The sequence below is a fragment of the Colletotrichum truncatum genome, assembly GCF_014235925.2.
Source record: "Colletotrichum truncatum strain CMES1059 chromosome Unknown Contig_0001, whole genome shotgun sequence".
Lineage (NCBI taxonomy): Eukaryota > Fungi > Ascomycota > Sordariomycetes > Glomerellales > Glomerellaceae > Colletotrichum > Colletotrichum truncatum.
The window spans coordinates 1,983,195-2,001,768 of record NW_027222398.1 but is presented as its reverse complement, the minus strand read 5'-3'; the positions used below and the strand labels follow the sequence as shown (position 1 = coordinate 2,001,768).

The following is an 18,574-nucleotide window of genomic DNA, read 5'->3' as shown; positions in this document are numbered from 1 at the left end:
TATCTCGAACATAACAATTCAAACTGACAACAAACCAATACACGACAACTCATCCCACAATTTAGAATTTTTTGCGAATACGATCCCTGGCAACAGGTAGGATGCAACCAAGTGTACGCTAAGAGCCCCAGTCGCAGGCCAGAATCAGAGTTGTTCACCAAGCTGGTCAGCTGATGGAGCCCCGCGTATTGGAATCATCATCCTGACAGGACGGTAACACCCCCTTGCCTCGCGAAGGAAGCGATGTCTTCTTACCGTACGGATACCTGAACAGATAAACGAGGACGCGGGACCAACCCACCCCATTGTGCTGCCTCGCTGGAGTAGACCCCGTCGAAACTTCGTGCAGCTGACCAGTCGTACGGCCGCGGCAACAACCTCCGAGTGGGACCTGGATTGAAGTCTTGACGTCTAAGACGAGAATAGACGATGAAATGTATTCGGTCTTCTGCCGCGACGAGTCCGAGGCGTCTCATTCCTTCCCTTGTCCTCCGGGCCGGCCGTGTTGTCCCGGATGCCGTGTCCATGCTACGCTATCACGACAGGCAGCGCACTGTTGGAAATATGATGACGATGACATTTAACCACTTTACGTGGGCCAGACCCCCTGTCGCATCGCTTTACGGGCGCAAGGGAGGTTGGCCATCTGCGTGTCATTTCGGGATTTGAAGGAGGCGCTCAGAATCTTGCCCTGCGGCACGTGCCGTTGGTATTCTCAATCCTACGGCGGCAGGGTCTTTCAAGGATACCGGGATTCGATAATCATACACGTCGGGGCATGTACTTTCCTCATGCAGAGCTTGGCCGCAGCCTTGCTCCAACAGCTGCGATGGCCACCTGTTCACGTACGTCTTCAGCTGTGATACAGCATTCGATAGTCCAGGCTACGGGATTCAAGGGCGATATCTTTGTGTCATTGAAAAAAGTTCCCTGCTGGCCACAGCGGACAAGACTGACTTGAGGGGCCATGGGTGGCTCACTCGTAGTCGCACAAGCAGGGCGGGGCCCATTGTACGCCCGCTTCTCAGCCCAAGAGCACGATCGGAGCCAAGCCTTGAGAATACTCCGCTGAGATGCTCAAAAATCAGGGCGGAGCAGCGTGGAGCGGTATGCAATGAACAGGCATTGAATTTTTTTTATTACTGACTCTCACCGACGGGGCGTTGCAGACAAACGGCTCCGCGATGACGGGTCGATTGATGCGGGGGGGGGGGGGGGGCTCCATTGTTGACGATGTCGCTTACAATACGCGAGCGCGAAGCGGGGAATGATGACCGGGGCCTGGCATCGTCGTACGCACCCGGAAGCCAGCTGGAGGTTGCAGAGAAGTTATGTTATGCGGATTCCATGCATATCATAACAGCGCGGCAACCGACGAAGGATAACCACGGGGCTGCACCGCACCATCTTTCTAGCTCACAATCTCGGCGCGCTCAAGACCAGGCGATTAGTTTGATGCCGAACAATGCAGCTCTTGTCAGAAAAGATGACGCTTCTAGACTGCCCAGCAGACTTGTGTATGCATCAGCTCTCTGCGACCCTCTGCTGATGTCTTACTCATCTGCTTGGCCCTGGATCCCCCTCCTTGATGGTCAAATGACGACACAAAGTTCTCCATAAGCGGACGAAATGCGCCGATGGTATCTTCGACGTCGAAGGAGAAGTTTCTGCTTCAAAGGTGCAAAAAGGGATGCCTGGGTGTGTACGCCTCCCTTTGTGTGCGCTCCCCATCGCGTTGTCAGGCGCATGTGATTGTGCATACTCATTTGAGACAAGCAGATATAGAGTAACACAGAGACACGGAGAGACCCTGGGGCGGAGCCGCGGGCCTTGATCCAACCCCGCAGGGCCGTCAGGCAAGGGGGTGGAGAGATGCGAGTACGTGAGATGAAGACGGGAGGGAATAGCCCGATGACAAAGGGATGGAGGGGTGGGGTGTGAGGAGTGGTCGAGATTTGGGATATGAATACTGATCTTGTTACGAATGGGGTGGATCGTGGGGGAGCAGAAAAGGGAAAATACGGGCGAATGACGATTACCGGACGACTGACATCGTATGTCAGGACAGGAAAAAAATCAAAAAAATCCTGTTGAGGCTCTGTGGAAGAGTGGTATACCAGGATCAGGGCGGGGACTGGGACTGGGACTGGGACTGGGACTGGGACTGGGGCGCTTTCCAGGAATGCAGACGGGTGTACGTCTGTCTGTCTCTCCCGAGTCTAAAGTTCTGGCATGACTGGCAATACCTCGCTGTGGAGACCCTTCCCATCGGCGTCTTCATCTTCAGCAACGGTCTTCTTAATGCTTGGCTCCCGACCGGGGAGGGGGGCAGAACATCCCCTTTTGTGGGGGTGTCGATTAGCGAACTCTAGGCCGGGAAGACCGTCCGGCGCGATGATGTCCTTCTTCGGATGTCATATGACGTCCAGCGGAGAATGGTGGGGGTGAGCGGAAGAGATGAAACGTCGACGACGGCGGACAGCCCCGGTAACAGCTACGGTAGCCGTATCGGTAACGGCAGCAGTCAGTAAATTAGTTAACTAGCTAGCAGCGGAGAGAATGAAAGATGCCGAACAAGGTAAATGCTTTGGCAAGAGACCGGATAGAACGACCCCAGGAGAAAAAGCAGAAGAAGACGGAGAAGATGAAGAAGAAAGCGAAATGACAACTGACAAGATAGATGATGTGATTACAAACTACATACCTTGCTTGCTGATAGGCACAAGGGGGAGAATAACGGGTACCTGCCTCATGCTCCGCTCGCTTCCCTTCCAAGTAAGGGTGCGTTGATCGCAGACCAGATAGAGTTTCGATAGAACGGGAATGCCTGCGTTTTCGAGAAAGTGTATGTGTCTGTCGTGCGGGTGTGGTTCTGTCGCATGTTATGTGCCGTGGACACACATACACGCACACACACACACACACACACACACACACACACACACACACACCAGCAGTAGTAGTAGTAAACTCGCAACAGAGTTTAAAAGAGTTAAACCGTCGCAAGTGTTTGGGCCAAGACCCATGGGGATACATGGATGCGAGCTGGCAACCGTAACAAGACATGATTGTCAGGGGAGGGAGTTTGACATGTCCGTCAGGGGTAAGCATGTAATTAGACACATATTGAAAACAGGGCGGTGGTAAAACATGAGATGGACTGAAAGGGGGGGAAATAAAGTGGAAACATGGAAACTTAAGCAGTCGCTGTTATAGGCGACGGGGCGGGACAGCAAGGTAATTTTGACTTCGTGTATTAAAACGCGAGAGTACTACTATCTTATGGGGGGTACGGCTACTCAAAGCGTACATTCTATGAACCGTGTAAAACCACAAAAAAAGATAACACTTGAACACCGCCGAATACCATGAATGTGTGTTGTAAGGAAAGACGAACAAGAAATTTCATGACAGATAAGGAAAATTCGAACCCATTATGAGACAGTACTTTGTGACGCTCCCGTTGCAAGCCAGGATAAAAACGCCCAAGAGATTTGCCTGTGTCCTTTCCACTTATTCCTCCTCTTTACCCCAGTTCCATCCACCATAAATAAGGAATGATTCGTGTTTGTATGATGTCGCACTTGTACAGGGAGCGGATATCAATGTTAAAACAAGGTTGAAAAGAGAAAAAAATGATGACAAGAAATAAGGAAAAAAAAAAATAAGGAGATATAGAGATGAAAATAAAAGAAGTCATATCCATGCTCGCATATCATGTAATGTCCTGTGTCCCTTCTATAACCTGCAATGCGTGTGCTCATATGCATTCCGCTAATGTGGTTTCCTTACTCGCAGACTGCTTCGCGAATAAAAGTACCAAGCTGTTTGGCCTTAACAAGGTGTTAGCTAGTGGTTATCAAGGTTGTGAGGGGTTATAAAGACTTACGTAGTCGCCATGCATCATGGAGAAATGGTTACCAGGCATGTGTCTGGTTCTGAACTTGTTAATGTCCAGGTACTCGTCCCAGCGGTTGGGACCAAAGTCCGTCCTGTTGTCAAGAAGGAAGAGGGCATGACCCGTGGGGTAGGGATCCGGGCGAGGGTCAGTAGGGAGATGGCAGACACCGTCCTCGCACCAGATGGCCATGACGTTGGGACACTTCTCCTTGGGGATGGGCTCCGCAGTGTAGTTGCTAAGGGCAGTGACACTTGCGGCGAAATGAGGAAGGAGCCAGGATGGGATCTTCTTGGCACTCTCGTCATCACCCTCACCTAGAAGACCGATGGAAGCGAACCAGGCGTGGAGGCTGCGGGGAAGAGGCTCAATGGTGATAGGGCAGGGAGCGTCAATGATGATGAGGTTGTCGACGGTCTCGCCAGCCTTGGTGAGCTGGTTAACGATCTCGTAGGCAATGACACCACCCGCAGACCAACCCGCCAAGGAGTAGGGGCCTTTGGCTTGTCTGGCCTTCATGGCTTCGATGAACTTGGAAGCCATGCCGTAGACACCGCAATTGTACTCCTCGGGAGTCTTCATGAAGGGGGAGAAGAGACCCCAGACAGCCCAAGCGGGTGAGATTTGGCTAATCTCCGTGTAAGAGGTAGCACATCCGGAGCCGTCGGGAACCATCCACAAGTTCTTGGTAGCGGTGCGGGTGCTGCCCTGAAGGAGGATGGAAGTAGCCTTGCGGTGGGGGTAGTTGTCAATAATCTTCTTGGGCGGGGGAGGTTTAGTGATGGAAGCGGTGGTGTTGCCGGGGTGAGTGTTGATCTCCTTCGTAGGCTCAACCTTCTCGCGGCGAGAAGTGGGGGCAGCCTTCGCCGGCTTGGGTGCAGGCGCAGGCTTTGGCTTCGGGCCAACACCCAGAGCCTTTTCAACATCCAGGAGAGAGGGGTTGGTGACGAACAGATCATTGGGAATGTCCATGCCCGACTTCTCACGGAGGGTACCGAGAATAGACAAGCTCATGAGCGAGTCCATGCCAAGGGCGGCCAGGTCAGGAGCTGCGACAATCTCATCGACTTCAACACCCATCTCGGTAGCGATGGTCTCGCGAAGAATGCTTTGAAGGTCATCACAAGCCTCCTCCTCATCGGCGTCACCCTTGACCGACCGGTCGCTCTCCTCGTAAGGGGTGGTCACGTTCGAGTCAGATTCAAGCTCAGGGGTCTCAGAGACTGAGCCGCTAGAGTCGCCAGAATCCTGGACGTAGCTGTCCTTGCGACCAGGAGTCTCGAATTGGGCGAGGAAAACCTTGAAGGCACCGATCGTTGGGTGCTCAACAAAAGCGTGGGAGTCGATGTCAATGTCGAGCTCCTCACGCATTCTGCCAGAAACTGTCAGAGCCATCAAGGAGTCACAACCCAAGTCAGTGAAGGCAATGTTATCAGCTAGTTCGTCGTGGGTAACGCCGACTTCCTTAGCCAAGATGTCAAAGACATCTTGAACAACGGATCGCTTGGCAAGCTTGGCGTTGACAGCCTTGAGGTTGTTGGCAGTAACTTGCTTGGTACCCTTCTCCTTGGTAGTCTTCTCCTTGGAAGCAGCCTTGACAGGAGCAGCCTTGGCCGGGGCGGCAGGAGCGGCAGCAACACCGGCGGCGGCACGTCCGCGAGGAGGCAGAACCATGTTCAGAACCTTGCGGGGGATGGCAGCGAACTTGACATCGCCAGCAACACCGACGATACGATCTCCGTCGAAGACGTAAGCATCACCGGCCATCATCTTAGTGCCCTTGACAGGCTGCATGCGGATGTAAGAGCGGTAAGACTTCTTGGCGTCAAGCTTCTCGGTGAACCTGAGAGATCCCCAGCCGTGAGAAATGTAGACCTGTTCGCGAGAGTCAACAGCATCGGTGCCGTTGATGATGAAGCCAGAGATGTGACAACAGCTGTCAATCCAGTAAGGGTTGAAGAAGAAGTCACCATCCTTCTCAGTAGTCTGGAAAGTGACCTTGGCAGTAGCCTCGCAAGTCTTGCTGTCCAAGATAACTTCTTCCATACCCTGGTACTTGCGGTCATAATCGACCAGAGAGGTGAAGAGCTTGTAAGCCAAGCCACGACCAATCTTGGAAGCCTTGCCTTGTCGCTCAGCCTCTTCAAGAGCATCAACACGGCCCTTGATAAGGTAGTTGACGCGCTCGAACTCATCAGCCCACTGCTCAGTGCTTCCGTAAACAACCTTGCAGTGCGCGTGCTCAACCTTCTTGGATCCCTCGCCAGTGTGGAAGCTGACATCGGCATAGCCAAGAGCGGCATTTGCAGTGACGGTGGTGCGGAGGATGTGAGCATCAAGCTTCTCGTCGAAGATGAGAGTCTTGGGAACCTCGACGTTAGCGACGTTCAAACCAATGTTCTCAGTGCCAGGGCGGAGCGTCTTGTACGCGTAGTCCGCAATGGTCATCGCCATGTCGGCATAGAGGGTGGAAGGGCACAGAGGAGCTCCATTGCATAAGTGGCCCTCGACGAGTGGTCGGGTGTCAGGACGAGAAAGGTTGGTCTCAGTTTCAATGATGGCGATATCTCCCTTAATATCCTCGTTGGTGATGCCGTGAACGGAGGTAGTAGAGAGCTTGGGCTTGGGCGCCTCAATCTCCAGTGGAGCCTTGACAGCCGCAGGGCCGCGGTTCTTGGTGAGACACCAGTCACCGGTGTACTGAAGCCAGTAGTTCTTCTCGTCGAAGGAGTAGGTAGGAATATCGAGAAGGCGAGTGCAATCGCTGAAGTCACGGTGGAACTCATCCCAATCCAGGTTGAGGCCAGCAGTGTGCAGAGTGCACAGGGTGTTGCTGAGAACCTTGTAGGTAGACTCGTTGCGGCGGAGAGTGGGAACAGCCACAGAGCTAATGCCGAAAGAAGACTTGACAAAGTTGGCCAGGACGGGGTGGGGGCCGATCTCAAGGAAGACAGTCTTCTCGTCAATGGTACCAGACTGCTGCGCGTGGACGAGGCCGCCGAGGAAGTTAACTGCGTCACGAGCGTGGTTGCGGAGGTAGGCAGCGTTGATGGGCTCATTCTCAACAATCTTTCCAAGGAGGGGAGAGATGATGGGGATCTGAGGCACCTCGAAGCTCACAGAACGAGCGAGAGTCTCGAAATCATCGAGAATGGCATCGACCTGAGCAGAGTGGAAGGCGAAGGGCACCTTGAGCTGGGTGCATTTGAAGCCAGCAGCGCCAAGGTGCGAGGAGATCTCGCTGATCTTGGCAGAAGCACCGCTGAGAACGGTCTCGCGGGGGCCGTTGATGCAGGCGACATTGACAGACTCGGCCTCGGAGCCAAGAGCCTCCATCACAGCGTCGACGGAGCCAGTCACAGCGAGCATGGCGTGGGTACCAGCGGTGCACTTCTGAACAAGAAGCTGAGCGCGAGCTCCAACAAGGTAGATGGTGTCACTGGCAGATAGGACACCAGCAGCATTGAGAGCAGCGTACTCTCCGAGGGAGTGACCCATGACAGCACCAGCGCGGATGCCCCAGGAAGCCCAAAGGCGGGCGAGAGCCATCTCAAAGCAGCAGAGACCAAGTTGAACGATGACAGGGGACAGCTTGGAGACATCAGGCTCACTGCCGTCAATCAAAGGCAGGAAGCTGGGGAAGCCGTGAATCTGAGCGAGCTGGTTGAACTCATCAATGCTCTCACGGAACACGCGATAGTTCGCGTACAAGTCTTTGCCGAGACCGGCATAGTGGGAGCCCTGGCCGGTGAACATGAAGGCAACCTTGGGCTGCTGGGTGGAGATGGGGGTGAAGTTCTCCTTGAGTCTATCCTTGATGAGACGCTGGGCATCAGGCAAGTCGGAAGCTGCCACGTTCATGCGCCAGTAGTGCTGAATGCGACGAGCAGTGGTGGTGTAGGCCACGTGCGACAGGGGAGTCTGAGGGTTCTGCTCCATCCAAGCAACAAGTCTCTCAGCGTTGCGGATCATAGCAGCCTTAGACTTTCCAGTGACGGTGACGACCTGGACATTGCGAGGGTCGACCTCAGCGGGCTGTAGGTGCGGGGCATCCTCAAGCAGAAGGCCAGTGTTACCACCAGCGGCACTGAAGTTGTTGACAAAGATACGTCTGGGCTTGCCGTCTCTCCTCTTGAAGGGGGTCAGGTGGAAGGCAATGTTGACATTGCGCTCCGAAAGATCCTTGGGGAAGGTTTTGTTGATCTCCTTCTTGATACCGACGTGGGGCGGGATGGCGTTCTTTTGCATCATCATCAAGACCTTGCAAAGGGCGGTAACACCCGAAGCAGCCTCTCCGTGGCCAACGTTGGACTTGATAGCACCAAGGTACAGAGGGCGGTCAGCAGGTCTCTTGCGATCAGCAGGAGCGAAGACGTTGGTGACGGAAACCATCTCAGTACCGTCACCGGCCTGGGTACCGGTACCGTGCATCTCGACGTAGTCAACATCAAGGGGGTCGACACCAGCATCGTCGAGGATAGAGCTCGACAGGATGGATTGGGTAGGGCCGTGAGGGTGGGTGATGGAGATGGCATCGGCAGAGTGGTTGGTGGCAGTACCCAAAATGACAGCAAGAACATTGTCCTTGTCTGCGATGGCATCGTCGAGGCGCTTGACAATGACGGAAGCGCAGCCATCGGCACGGCAGTAGCCATCAGCACCGTTGTCGAAGGTTGCACAGGGTCCAGTCTTGGATAAGAACTGTCCACGACTAAGACCGGCGAAAATGTCCGGGTTCGTCATGCAAGACAGACCACCAACAATGGCGGTATCGCAGTCCTTCTGCCACAGAGAGTTGCAGGCAACGTTGAGGGCAGCAGCACTGGAAGAGCAGGCCGTGTCAATGTTCAGACTGGGGCCGCTGAAGCCGAAGTGGTAGTTGATACGACCGGGGCCGAAAGCGCGGACACCACCAGTGATGTAGTAGGTGTCGACTTCCTGGGCGGCGTTGATTTCACGCCAATCGTCAGAAGTCTGGCCGTAGAAAGTACCAATGCGGTCCAGTCTCGTGGAGGGAGTTCGGTTGGGGACATAACCGCACATCTCGAGAGCCTCGTAGGCGGTAGTCAGAGCCATACGCTGCATGGGATCGGTCTGGAAGGCCTCACGGGGAGACATATTGAAGAACCTGGGGTCGAAGTAACCGGGGTTCTCAATCCAGCATCCATACTGGGTGTGACTGGTGTTGACAGCCTTTCCAGTGATGTCGTAATGGGTGGCAACGGGGAAACGGTCAGCAGGGACGACTCTGTGGACGTCAAGACCCTTGGAGAGAAGCTCCCACAGCTTCTCGTGGCTGGCAGCGTCGGGGAAACGACCGGCCATACCAACGATGGCAAGCTTGCACTTGCCGTTGGAACCGTGGTTGCCAATCTTGGAGGTGTAGCTCTCCCTCGTGATCTTGGGTCCAGGGCGGACAATGACATCAAGTTGTGTGCGGTCTTGAATAACCTTGGAGAGAGTCTCGGCGTTGTGCGTGGGGCCGAAGGGGATCACGAGGCATGTTGATCCCTCGAAATCGCGAGCAGTCTCGATGCAGCCCTCGATGCCCTTCTGGAACTGAAGGACGTCGACAAGGCACTCATGAGCAACAGCCTGGAGCAGAGACTTGGTGTCGGTCTCGGCGAACCAGATGCCCTTGGTACCAGACATAATGGCAGAGCGGGGCTTGGTCTTGGCCAAGATCTCAGCGACCTCGGGGTCGTTGAGGCGGAGGATCTTCTCGACATCGGCGGTGCCGTGAAGATGGGCTGCGTGGTAGGGACCGTAGACCGGGATCGCCGTCGACTTGACGCCGAAGACGTTCTGGTCATCGAGAGCCTTCAGAGTAGCTGGCGGTCCGGAGATCGCCAGACTTGATGCCGACACAGCGCTAACGTATGCTTGGCTGGCGACGGGAATGTACTGTACATGGGGTTAGTCATCTTATGAGAAATTGAAAAGACTGTGTAAACCATACATTAGATTCATGGAAATTAGTGAGTGCCTCTTTGGCATCGGATTCCTTCAGGCCAGGAAGGATATGTGTCCAGGGTTCAGATTGACCGACCGGCGGGCTGAGTCTCTCAGCCAACGAACCGACGTGGGAGCCAGTTCTGAAGGCCATGAGGACTACCTGGACGGCAAGGGGTATCAAGGTAGAGACTGAGGGGGTCGAGGCGATGGCAGCGGCGGCGAAAAGCCCCGTGCAAAGACCCATGAAGAAAGTATGGTCATGAAGGCAAGCATCTTGAGGCTCCTTTTCAGCGCGGCTATGGACATGTTAGTGACTGGTACCTCATGATCCTTCTCTCACGTTGCTTGATAGAAGATGGGGGAGGGCAAATTCGTGTTTGGCGGCGACGTACTCAATGTAGTGAGCCAGTTGGGTAATGCAAAGCAGAGCGCTGTCGATGCCTGGGTGCTTGATGCTCTGGGCGTGGTATCGTTCGTTCAGCTGGCGGAGGGTCATGAACATGGGGAGCTTCGACCGTTCCAACTTCCCCAAACTTTCGATCTCCTCCCTCAAAGCCTGGCCAGCCTGCTCGAGGAACGTCTTCGCAAGGGTGCTCGGATTTCCTTGGCGGCAGAACTCGGCGAGAAATCCATGGGTATCAAGTGACTGGTCTCCGAAGAGGAGATAAGACATCTTGTCGGCCATCTTGAAAGGTTGTCGACATAGATTTCCTTAAAGGTGATGAGGTTCCGGTGTCCCAACAAGAACTGGATGTGAGGATGCCGGGAGCGAGTCCTGAACTTATATGATTGAGATGGGCTCGATGATGGGTGTGCACACCAAAGCCAGCAACGGGCCTCTTCCCGAAATAATCAACCCAGCTGTCAATGTCATGGCTGATGGATAGCGGTATTGCAACATGGAACACTTGCTGGGTAGAGGGAGTGAGAGAAGGGGGTGCGTGGAAGACGTCCCATGTAGGCGCACGCCCCCTTGCACCCCTTCCCTTCCTGCCCACTTGGCCCATCCTTTTCCTGCCTGGGGTGGATAGCGTCTGCCCGGCCCTGAGCTTCTTCGGTGACCGAAAGCTGATGGATGATTTTCACTGTCTTGCCGCATCGGTCATGGCCCATTGGTTCAGGGCAATCGATCGGGGCCGCCACACGGGCTTCCTTGCGCCAGTTCCTCTGTGCTGTGGTGAGTGCGAGCAAGCGGACAGACAGAAAAACGACCAAAAATACGCCGCAGGACGGCGACTAGAGCGGAGCAAGGTACAACACACGGCTCTGCTCACTAAGTTTTCCCCCATATCTCCTAGGCACTCACGATCCCACACACCCAGGACAGCGAGGGAGGACAGGTGTGTAGATTACGGACGTTTACACAGGTATCGGGGTCCATGACAGCACGCATCTAGGACTGTGCTTGGAAGTAAGCAGTGACTGGCCATGTCCGTGAGGTACGTCAAGGCTAACTGATTTGGACATGACGTGATGCCATAAGCAAATTGCCCAGGACCACCAGTCTAACAAACACAGATAGCCCGCACCCGTGGCCTGAATTCGGCAGGTATGGTAGAAGGGCGAAGCAGCGTATACGACAAGCCACCCATCAGGATTGGTTTCGAGTCCCATTAAGGCATTTGAGTGGAAAGAAGGGTCGATCTCCGAGGCGTTACCAGCCAGAGGATGATCGATTGGGGTGAAACGGGTCTGAGAAGACGAAAGTGTGATTAAGGTAAGCTTGATTGATGGCGGCAGTGGGCTGTTGCTGGGTTCAAGGCAGTAGAGAGTGCTCTCGATGTTTCTCGAAAGGCCTCAGTCTGGCCGTAACACCGGCGGCAGATGGGGGCGGGACAATCGAGACCGGGCCACCTGGAGCTTGGGTGTGGGAAGCGTGACGAAAGTACTGAAGAGGGTAAGTAAGATGGAGATGCGAAACACGACGACGCAGCACAGAAGTACACCGCACCAGCAAAAACGGTCGAGTGAAACTCCGTAAATACGAGCTGTGCTGCGATGGGCAACGGGCGACCTTCGACCTCAGACAGCGGGCGACCTGAGATCCCCACCTGGCCACCAGGGGGATTCGGGTCAGCAAGCCTGTTTGATTCCTAAACATTAACCAGGAGGCCAACAAGATGAAGAGGAACAAACAGGGTGATCCGGGTTGCGGGATGGAAGAAGGTCGCGGCTGTGGGGGTGGGCGATGGTCAACGCTTTGTCCGACGGACATCCCCAAGGACATTGCCAAAGCGAGATGAACCCAGAGATAGAAATCAAACCGACACACCCCACGCCCCCCCTCTTTTGTTTTTCCCCCCTTAGCCTGCTTAGAACCAATTGAGAATCATGATTCTGGCGTTTAAAAAAAAACAAAAACAAGATATCAATATGGAAAGGAGAAAGAAAAAAAAAAAAAAAGGAGACAACAGCAGGATTCGGAAGATGGCTTGTTGAATGCATATTGACGTTGTCATGTTCCCACACCTGAGGTCGGGATGACAGAATATTGTTGGTTGGACGTCGGATAATAGACAACGGGATTGGCGCCGTCGGACAAATTTGGGGCTGGTGTGGGCTGCGGCTCAGTCAATCCTGCCCTCACTTTCCACCACTGGGTTGCTTCCCTTCTCCCCTCAGATTAGAATTATGGGTCTCGGGCCACGGCAAGGACAAATGTTACTACTAGGGTCGCTCTACACTAGAGGGCGGTATGAAGGTACGTACTTCAGCCGTGCCTGTCAGGGGTGAATCCGTATTGGAAGGCGGCTTGCATAGTGGATCCGGTACTTCCTTCCATGTACTTGCCTCAGTGGGAAAGTGGATTCTCAAGGCTCAGAATCTTGGTAAGGATACCGCAGTGGGGACCGCGTTCCCCATCTTCCTCCTCCTTTCTTCAGGTGCATCTGCAGGGCATGGACGGTAGGAAAGGTCATATTTAGTGAGTGAAGAAGGAGCTAAGGCGAGGCACCAAGCGGAAAGTAAAGGAGAAAGACCTAGCACGTGCCCTGCCTGTCTATCTGCCCTGGTACCTTTGGTAAGTTGCCACTAAGCCCGCCAGAGCATCAGAATACAGGAGCGGCGCGATGCGGGCCATGGATTTTCCGGGCAGACTCCATCTCATCCATCCCTCTTCAATTCCCCCTTCCCACCGCCGGCGGTCTAGCGGCAGCAAAGATGCAGATGTTAGTACATTGGCATGGATTTGGCCTCGAGACCACTAACAACTGAACAGATGGTCTAAAGCAAGGCACTTCCATACATAGGTCAGGCTAGTCCTCTTGGCGGCTAGCAGCAGCACAGGACTCTTTCCTCCCCTCCCCTCCCTAAGCCCTTTAGAGTAAGGTACCCAGGCAAGGGGCTACGCCTGGTTCTGTTTCTCTTTTGCGCTTATTCCTATTATCTGGAGCCTTGCCAAGCTAATTGTGGTGCGGCGTAGATCATATCGTTCCTCTGTTCGCTCTTGCACACCGCGTCACGCCATGGCCATGCTATGCTATACCTATGCTCTCCGTTGTATGACACGGCCTACCTCTTGGGCCTATGGTTCGACTCGTTCACCAGACAAGGCTGGCCGTGTCCACTCCGGTGTCCTCGCCCAGGCCTAGCCTATGGCGAGGCAGGGACGAACAACTTCACCGGAAACACGCGCGATCTAACTGCTTGCCTTTCCCCAATGCACGATACGCCCCACCAGGAACAACTCTAGACGATGTCGACGAGCAGGATGCAGAACAGACACTCCGCCAAAGACACACCCCTTTCCCCCCTTCTCCTCTTGTCGAGCACACCTTCGTCGAACCAAGACGACTAGTCAAACATCCATTGCCCGCCGATGCCACCAACATGCACCGTCCACGCACCTCCAAGATGGCAATCGACTTTTCATCCGAAGGCCGTACTGCGCCTAACATGGGCGCCGTGCAGACGCACTTTGATGGCAAGGACGACACACTGACTGAACAGGCGTCGCATTCGCCCCTCTCATCCTCACACCCTCTTTCTTGGGCCCTCGGCTCTGCTTTGTGATCCCCCAAGCACCTTATTCGTGCACAGCGACCTGCCGACGCCGACGACGCTTTCTTTTCTTCCAGAACTTCTGAGAGCCTTACGCGGAGTCCCCTAGTAGACGGTCCGACGGCAATGGCCACGACCAAAGGCATCAAAGCTTGCCTGTCCCGCCACCCGGAGCCCTAATGCAACGATCATGTTTACGCATTTCCATACTTTTGTACCTTACCTTGGTCATGTCCAAGAACCCCAAGACCCAGGATTGAATAGCAAAGCCATGTAAACCAGCAGAACCATACCAACACAAGCTGCAGTCTGCGGTCTGCGGCGCTGCACGGCACTTGGCAGCTTTGTGATTCGTCCTCCGATCCCAAATTCTCCTTCGCAATATCAAGAAGGTTTTTAGGCGCTGAGACGGATAGCAATTGGAACAGCTCATGCTTGCCTCACCAAGTAGACTTTATCCGTCCTTCCTTCTTCCTCCGCTTCCTACGCAATCCGCTCAACTTCCAACTTGACGCTGAACTTTCAACTCTGTATTTTTGCCTGGATCACTCCACAAATGCATTCCCCCCTCAATCGCCGGGGTAAGGGGTTATTCACGTTACCCCATGTTTACAGAGTAAAAAAAAAAGGGCGTGCCCCTAGTCGATCATTACACCTCACCAAACATTTGATGCATGCTGTCTACTTGCTCCTCCGCTCACCATTCATCTCATCATCTGGCTTCTGTCCCTTGGTCATGGACACACGGGGAAATGAAACCCATTTTCGATGCAGTATTCCCTGTTAACTCGTATTCCGGCTGCGGACAGCGGATGCAGCGGAGAGCGCGTCTTGCAGGTGATCCATAGCACTGATGTCAGGACATATGTCCATAAAGGTCATTGCAAGCATGGGGGATGTGCGTCAATTCGTCGTAACGACCGACTTTCAGGTGAGCCTTTGCGGACAGATGGCCCTGTTGTGCAGGGCCAAGCCCACCGCGCTACTGCCTCACATCTCATTAGGCTCCCAGGGCACAACGACCTTCAGCGTACCGCTGTCTACCAAGATGTAGTTCGACTGATGTCTGAGGCGGTAGTGATTTCTATGGAAGCCCGTATTTGGGATGGCTCACGGCGGGCCGTACGTTGCCTCGGCCGCGGGAGACTATGACCGGCGATCTCCACGTCGAAGACGCAGTAGGTGTTTTGCCTAAGCGAGCGACGGCATAGTATCATCGTTTAGGATGATCATAGGGCGGCCGCTGGGCTGCTGAGTTACAAAACATATGCATCTCAATGGGTGCAGGACCGATTTCTACAGAGACTAGCTCCATTTTGAGCGCAGCTCGCTTCGATCGCAGTCTTGCTGACCAACACACCACCACTATCAGTACCTGCTCAGGCTACCCGGAAAGCCGGCACAAAGTTAGATATCGGATGTAAATCGTTGGTTGTCTGAAGCCTGATATGGATGAAACCAAAAAGAAAAAGAGGATATGGCCTCCCATACCGCCGTTTGTAAGCAGGCTGGAAATATGAGACCTGGCGCTGGACTGAAATGCCTTCTCGGGGCGGTGGACGTGAAAAGATAACAGGAGCTTCTAGCGTCGTCTTGTCGCAGGTGAACCAATGGCAAAATCGCCGGTGAGCCTGTCAGTAATGTCCCGAGGTGTTTTTTTTGCTAGCCGGAACATAACTAACCACGGGCGGTTGGACTGGCGAACTTTTCTACCAGTAGTGGTACCTTACCACCAAACCTTAGCAGTTTTTCAATGCCCGAGGGCGCTCCGTCACATCCTTTCCCGTTGCCCTTGGCTACCAGGAACCGCAACCTCAGTGGTCGGTTACAGTGGCTTACAGTACATTTCAAACCCCTCTACCTCTCCTGTATGTTAGTGTGTTGGAGCGCCCAATGGCCTTATGCAAGGCCCCTACGCCGGACAAGGTCTATCCCGTCCCATACAGTCTCTCTCACCTTCACCTTGCCCAGCTTGCCTCCTACTCCCTTTATTTTTTTTATTTACTTATTTTCACTTTGTATTTGTTCCTCCTGAAGTGGAGGTGTGCGGATTGAATCTTTACAGAAACATGACCATTAACCACGCCCCAATTCCACCCCCTCATCATGCAACGGTAGCTACAGAAGAAGCTCTTCTTGCTCTAGCTAGCCTGTGCACTTTTTTCTTTTTTGGCCAGACACCAACATTGATGATTTCAACGGTCCCCTAAACGAAACAAAACAAAACGCAACTAATGGCTAGCAGACAACAAAAAAGAGCTTTGCAGGCCTAGTCCTTCACAGAAATAGATGCGATGGCTTGGCTTGATCGTCGGTGCATGGCCTCGCGATGGATAGTAATCTAGCTTAGTGCCGGCACGCCGCTCATCACAACTCAAGTCCGGATGATGACTCCATGTCTTCGTGCCGACCGGTCGTTATCCCAGGTAAATGGCCACGCCGCATCAGAAAGCTCAAATATTCTCCAAGGTGGACACTCGGAATCGGCACGCTGTCATCTCATGCTGCCTCCATCCCTCTAGGCCAGCCTGGTAGAGCCTTGTATAGACCGAACGGAAGTGGTGTCAGTCGATCGCATTCCACAATAGGCTTATTTTTTATCATCCTTCCTCTCGGTGCCGCCGTCAAATTCAAACCACCTTGTTGCCAAAAGGGAACACCAAGGCGGGTACGAGTAGGTGTAGGTGATACACACTCTAACGTCATCTCACCCTCCAACAAGAAGGTGTGCAACAAGGTGCTGCCCTCCAGTCTCAGCCTTGATCGTCCACCAATCAAAACTCGGTTTACCGCAGCCGTCTTGACTTTGTCATCGGGATGCTATCCCTCAAGGGTCCAGTTGGAACACGGCACGACTCTTCATGTCTCCAAGTCCGAGTACGGATTGTCGTTGCGACGAGCACGAACTTCCGGTCTGGCATGGTGCTTTCAACCCCCGGTTTTGGTCCAACGTTGCGCTCCCGTCCCAGGGCCAACACCTTACGCACCCGTTATTGCGGTGATGAACCCAACTTGAACGTTTAACGAGTGCAAGGTTTGTAGCCGCTGCTCCAGCATATTCGAGTTGGCGGTCCCAGAAGCGCGCATACCTGTACCCAGGTAGGTGTTCAGAGCGAACTGAATTGAACTTCGGCCTCGAGTTGCCCAGCCGAGAAGCCACTCGCTTCTCAGTAGTGCCATCGGACGTCCGACCACGCCTGCATAGCGTGCCTTGCTTCGTCAACCTAGCGCGCCTAAGTTCAGCTAGCAATCTCAGCGGGGCCCTACCATTGACTGGTAATTCCCCTATCATTTAATCCGAAAGGCACAATGGTGATGTCGATAGGCGTATCCTGGCCAAGCCAATGCCCCTCCCTTGGATCTCACGTACCGAAGCCTGCATATCTAAGAGACCATCAGCCAAGCATCACCGCGGCTCTGCATCGAAGGAGCGGAAACCTAGGCATATTTTTCCTGTATACTTTAAACTACCAGAATTGATGACGCCTCTGTACGACTTTCAACACGTTACATCCCAGGGGGCTCATCTTGTCAGTGGATCTTCCTTAGGGGTGGAGTGTGTTGCCACGAGGTTATTGACAGCCGCCCTTTCCGGTCTCACTGCTTAGGGGGTCCGCAGGGTAGAAGTTCTTCTGATGATGCCAACGACATGGTCGCCGATGTTCCATTTTGATGCTACGTTCCGTGCCGTGGCGCCGTATCCTCTGTCGATAACGCAGACATCCATCTGTCCCACCCTGACGCTCAAATCTCATCACCGACTGATTTCCACACGCTTCATCGGGTTTCCTAAAGGGCTCTGACCCCGACCTCCTTCTGGTCTAGTCGAGACAGTTTTCTCGTACTTGCCAAGGAGGAAAACCGCATCCCGAGAACCAGCTTCCTCCGCGTCTAGCGTGCCCCTCGAAATAGAAGCCAATCAACTAATGCTAGATTCATAATATCTCCTCTCCTTGTGTCTTCTGCTTCCGGCTGCAGCTCATACTTCACAGTTCGAGAGAACATATCTCTTTGCTTGACCATCCGGCCTGATACAGAGACCATAACACTGCATACTGCACACTTTCGGTCCAGGATAGCATCTTTGTGTTCTTGGCGAGGCATTTGTCCGTCAGGATTCAGTCGAAATTGGTATAGCGGTACTCTATCTGATTGAATCTCGTATTTCCGAGACATGAAGTCGTTTTGGTCGGGAATTGCTAATGGTCTACCGTACCCCAGGTCTTTCGGCCCGGCATTTTGAATGGCCTCTCGAAGGCGAACCATCGCGCTGGGAACCATTTGTTTCTTCGACGCCCCAGTCTTACCCAATACTCAAGGATACTACCCTGTATTTCTTGGAGATCCCCTGGTTTTTCAGACATAGCTAATATCAACTAGACCCTCATGACAAAAACTCGGAAAATTCCAATGGAACATGTCTCCTGCCACAATCAATTCTTGGCGCCGTGCCCGAGATGACACGCCGCATCTGTATCTTTCGGGGCTTGTCTTCTCGCATCTGAAGCGGACATTCCGAACAAGTGGCCGTATGACAGCATGGAATAGCTGCATTTTCTGCCTCCTCGGCCGAGACGTCGAGTTCCGGATTTGGCGCTTATAAGCGATACTATACTGCTATCGATTTCTTCATCAGCCCTAACCGTACTTTGTTGTAAGACTCGGGTGTCTGTCAACATTTATCGTCCGTTCTATTCCGCTTCTGTCGCATCTCTGGTGTCT

General features: G+C 53.6%; 1 protein-coding gene across 1 annotated transcript; it reads right to left on the bottom strand.

Moving 5' to 3' along the window:
- Positions 1-3,788: 3,788 nt before the first annotated feature.
- On the bottom strand, positions 3,789-10,538 carry CTRU02_200491 (polyketide synthase; the record flags this gene model as incomplete). The annotated part of the gene is made up of 4 exons (XM_036718499.1): positions 3,789-3,833; positions 3,890-9,802; positions 9,858-10,149; positions 10,246-10,538. 4 exons carry the CDS (start codon positions 10,536-10,538, stop codon positions 3,789-3,791), a joined length of 6,543 nt encoding a protein of 2,180 aa, XP_036589499.1.
- Positions 10,539-18,574: the final 8,036 nt, after the last annotated feature.